The sequence below is a fragment of the Pinus tabuliformis genome, chromosome 2_1 (genome assembly GCF_031772625.1).
Source record: "Pinus tabuliformis cultivar Carrire ecotype Pingquan chromosome 2_1, CPIR1, whole genome shotgun sequence".
In the NCBI taxonomy this organism is placed as follows: domain Eukaryota; kingdom Viridiplantae; phylum Streptophyta; class Pinopsida; order Pinales; family Pinaceae; genus Pinus; species Pinus tabuliformis.
The window spans coordinates 592,344,318-592,348,261 of record NC_142299.1 but is presented as its reverse complement, the minus strand read 5'-3'; the positions used below and the strand labels follow the sequence as shown (position 1 = coordinate 592,348,261).

Below are 3,944 nucleotides of genomic sequence, written 5' to 3'. Positions count from 1 at the left end.
TTCAAAAACACTATTCTTAATAAAATTGCAATGTTCCATCCCTTAAACAATACTGTGAAATGTTAAAAGAGATTCAACTATTTAAAAATCCTTCAAACATATAAATTACACCAACTTGATTTATAGAACACTGAATAACTTAAAGCTACAGTATTTAGTTCCAACAAAATCAACCAAAAATATCCACTCAAGAAAATGAAAAGCTCTTCTCATTTCAATGATCCAAAACCCACGAAACCCAATCCATATTTAATCTCAGTTACTCGAAACTATAATTTTCCAATTAAAAAACTATTCCAATAAAAAAATAACAGACGAAACAATAGGCCATGTTAACTTCTTTTGTGTGTAAGGCTGTTCACAATAATCGAGACCATTGTGTATATTTCTTTTACCGCTGGAATCTTAAAAATTAGTGCGACGACCGACCTTGTTCTTATTCTATCAATAATTTATTCCGGTTAATACGATTGGGCACTGATCATTGTCATAGTGTCCTATATGACCCAAGCAAATGAGCAGGGACGAGAAAAGAAGTAAAGCATTTACGCTCCCAATAGGTTGATCGGCATTGCTATTATAATGCTTTCTTTGAAGGGAGTTGAGAAATTCAAGCCCCATCTTTCTCAGATTATAGTCCAGGTAGCATTTGCGGGCATGTTAATCATCGCTAGGATTGTCTTAATACATGGAATGAATCCCTTTGTTTTTGTGACGTACAGACAGATTGTGGCAACATTTGCAATTGCTCCATTCGCTTACCTCTTGGAAAGGTAAGCACTCGTATATTTAAATCTACAAATTTGAAAAATAGGCTCGCAAGCACAGACAGACACTCGTCTGTTTCAGTGTTAATTAGTCGACCATTTGCCACTGCAGAAAAGAACGGCCATATTTGACTTGGCCCATCTCATTTCAAATTTTCCTGATCGGAAGTGGGTAAGAATTTCCTACGGATATTAGCTTTGCCTTGTATGTTCGTTGATATTGTTGAATGGATTTTGCAATCCATTAATGTAAAATCAATTTTATCGATCTCTGGTTGCAGAATCGCGATCACTCAGAATGCCTACATTGCAGGATTATACTACACTTCTTCCACCTTTGCTGCAGCAGCATTTAATCTAGTTCCTGTTTTGACATTTACAATGGCGACATTCCTAAGGTACAAGTTGTTATATACTTACTCCTGAAGATGTGTTTTAATGATTAGGTGGGAGACTTAGTCTTAACAAATCTTGTGGTCTAATACCGACCAGGACTATATATGCCTGATAACCTGTTCCATCACTATCTCTGATAAGCTGCTCCCTCACAATTTCTGTAGTTTAAAAAAAAGTTGTTATATTGTTATTACTAGGTCCTTTGAACCATCTTTTGAGGAACGGTAGTACATTTCAGGCAGTCAAATTACTTTTTGTTTTGAGTATAGATTGTACTGCAATAGTTAATGTTGGAATAGCAATCTATTCGTGATTCTCATTCAACTTAGGGTTTTCGCTATAATGGAGAAAGTTAATGTTGGAATAGCAATCTATTCGTGATTCTCATTCAACTTACGGTTTTTGCTAGACTGGAGAATGTTAATATCAGAAGTGTTAGAGGGCAAGCAAAAATTGTTGGCATAGTTATGTGTGTCGGTGGTGCCATGGTGATGACATTATACAAAGGTCCCGCTCTTAAATTTTTATCATTTGGTGTAAAAAGCAATCATGTTGCCTCCAGTTCTAAGCATAATATCATTCTGGGCTTCATCTTGGTCTTCGGGGCCGTCCTGGTTTGGTCTACTTGTATTACTTTTCAGGTGATATTTATCATCCTCATTATATTTCCAATTTATTATATTGTTCTAATTATAACTCTTGGTCGGTTGATTATATAGTGGGTGAAATTGAATATAGGCACCTGTTCTGAAGAGGTATCCGGCTCAATTATCACTAACAGCTCTCACAAGTCTTATTGGAGCAGCAGAATCTGCGCTAATTGCTGTAATCTGCGTGCATAAGAAATCAAATTTCTGGGCTGTAGGATGGAATATTGAGCTTTTGAGCGTTCTATACGCGGTCAGCATCTGAATTTTGAGCAAAATTGCTATTGGAATAGAAAGCTTTAACGATATTGTACTCCGACTGTAAAAACTGAATTTTGATTGTTGAGAAATACACCATTTTAATCGTTTGTTTAATATATTGAATGTTCCAGGGGATAATATGTTCTGGACTAGCGATGTTTTTGCAAATTTGGTGTGTAAGAAAAAAGGGGCCTGTATTCGTGGCAATTTTCAATCCAGTAAACACGATTGTAACGGCAATTTTGGAACTTGTCATTCTTCATGTGTATCTTCGTGTGGGGAGGTATGTAACGAATTTAGGTAGTCAAAAACATCATTGCCGGCTTTCTTCTTTCCAAGTTTTTAGCTAATTAATATAGCTAGTTTTTAAGTACTATTTTTTGGAAAGTTTTCTTATTGAAAGGTCCTCTGATTTTGCAAAATAGAAACCTCCATATATGATATGCTTTCATGAATCTTTTGATTTTGGTTATGAAAATACTGAAGAAACCCTAATGTATAGCAAAGTTTTTGGTCTTTTATTTTGATGATCAAAACGGTGTAGTGTGGTGGGCGCAATTTTGATTGTCGTGGGGCTTTACGCTACACTTTGGGGCAAAGCGATGGACACAAAAACAGAAGCCGATGACGAGCCCGGCAATGATATAATGCCACGTTAAGTCCTGATATCCAAAAATAGTATTATTCTATCCGAAGTGACAAAGGCTGCTTTAAGCCTATGTCAAGTTGTAATCTCTGTTGTGTTTGACCTAGATTTTATGTAATGATGACACTTCATATAAAAATCAATAAGCTTCATGATCCATCGACAACAATTTTGGAACCGTGAATTGACAATTCATTTTCGATGCTTGGATAGACACATACAGTATGTTAAACCCTAAAAAGTACGTTTCCCTAAGTTAAACCCTAAAAGGTACGTTTCCCTAATATAACTGTTTATGATTCTAACTCTGGTCTCGTAAAAGTTGTGTGCATGATCTCCGACCACGTTATCTACCAAGTAACGTTTCGAACCTTTGTTTCTGGGATTTAATTAAATTGCAACTATGAAAACTTCATAAATCCAAATTACTTTAGTTTCGGCCTACCTTGTGTGTCACGTCAATATTCTAAAGGATATTTTTGATTGTGAATTTTGTGAGACATGATCATCAATGAGATTAACTTATAATATAGCGTTGATGCTTCTACTTTACAATGGAGCATGGGTGTGCCTACTTTATCACAGAACACTAGTAGAACACTTGAGTGTGCTATCTTGGTAATAGAGTCTCACTTTAACATCATTTTATAATTAATTTTAATTAACTTTAACTCATTAATAAAATGATTAATGGGTTATTAATTAAAGAATCTACCATTTAAATATTATTTTGCTTAGTTTAATTTTCTTAAATTATTATTTTAAAATAAAAAAATTAAAATGTTAGAAATATTTGTTGCCATTGATATAAATATAATATAGCACATAGTTAAATAAGTATTAAGCACGTTTGCTTAATGGGCTAAACAGAAGCATTCGGACTTTGAGATTCCTATATGAAGTTTTATAGATAGTTGTTAGCTAATTATTTTGTTTCTCTTTCTTGATGTCTTATTTAGTCAACATTGTAAAAAGTCATTTACACTAGGTTCTTTTATCAAAATATGTGGAATTGCCTCTATTGTCTTATGATGTTATCTTTGGAAGAAAACATAAGATATTTAACTAATTTTATACTAAAAATTATATAATTTATTTTGTATTTTAATATTTAAAGTTTTTGTATTAAATTGGAGAAAGTGATAAAGTATGATCCATTGCCAATGTAACAAACACATTATTATAATTTAAAAGTAATGGCCATAAATAGAAAAATAAAATCTTGGT

General features: G+C 33.5%; 1 protein-coding gene across 1 annotated transcript; it reads left to right on the top strand.

Moving 5' to 3' along the window:
• The first annotated feature begins 524 nt into the window (after positions 1-524).
• On the top strand, positions 525-2,818 carry LOC149201851 (WAT1-related protein At1g21890-like). The gene is made up of 7 exons (XM_089399839.1): positions 525-773; positions 880-939; positions 1,049-1,165; positions 1,573-1,804; positions 1,902-2,063; positions 2,203-2,354; positions 2,616-2,818. Exons 1-7 carry the CDS (start codon positions 583-585, stop codon positions 2,728-2,730), a joined length of 1,029 nt encoding a protein of 342 aa, XP_089255965.1. The 5' UTR covers positions 525-582; the 3' UTR covers positions 2,731-2,818.
• The last annotated feature ends 1,126 nt before the right edge of the window (positions 2,819-3,944 follow it).

What these genes read in the sequence shown, in the direction of transcription:
- LOC149201851 (XM_089399839.1), top strand. Translation starts at nt 583, where the DNA reads ATGCTTTCTTTGAAGGGAGTTGAGAAATTCAAGCCCCATCTTTCTCAG. An exon ending in TTCGCTTACCTCTTGGAAAG is followed by an intron (nt 774 to 879) that starts GTAAGCACTCGT and finishes TTGCCACTGCAG; the next exon opens with AAAAGAACGGCCATATTTGA. An exon ending in GTGTATCTTCGTGTGGGGAG is followed by an intron (nt 2,355 to 2,615) that starts GTATGTAACGAA and finishes AAAACGGTGTAG; the next exon opens with TGTGGTGGGCGCAATTTTGA.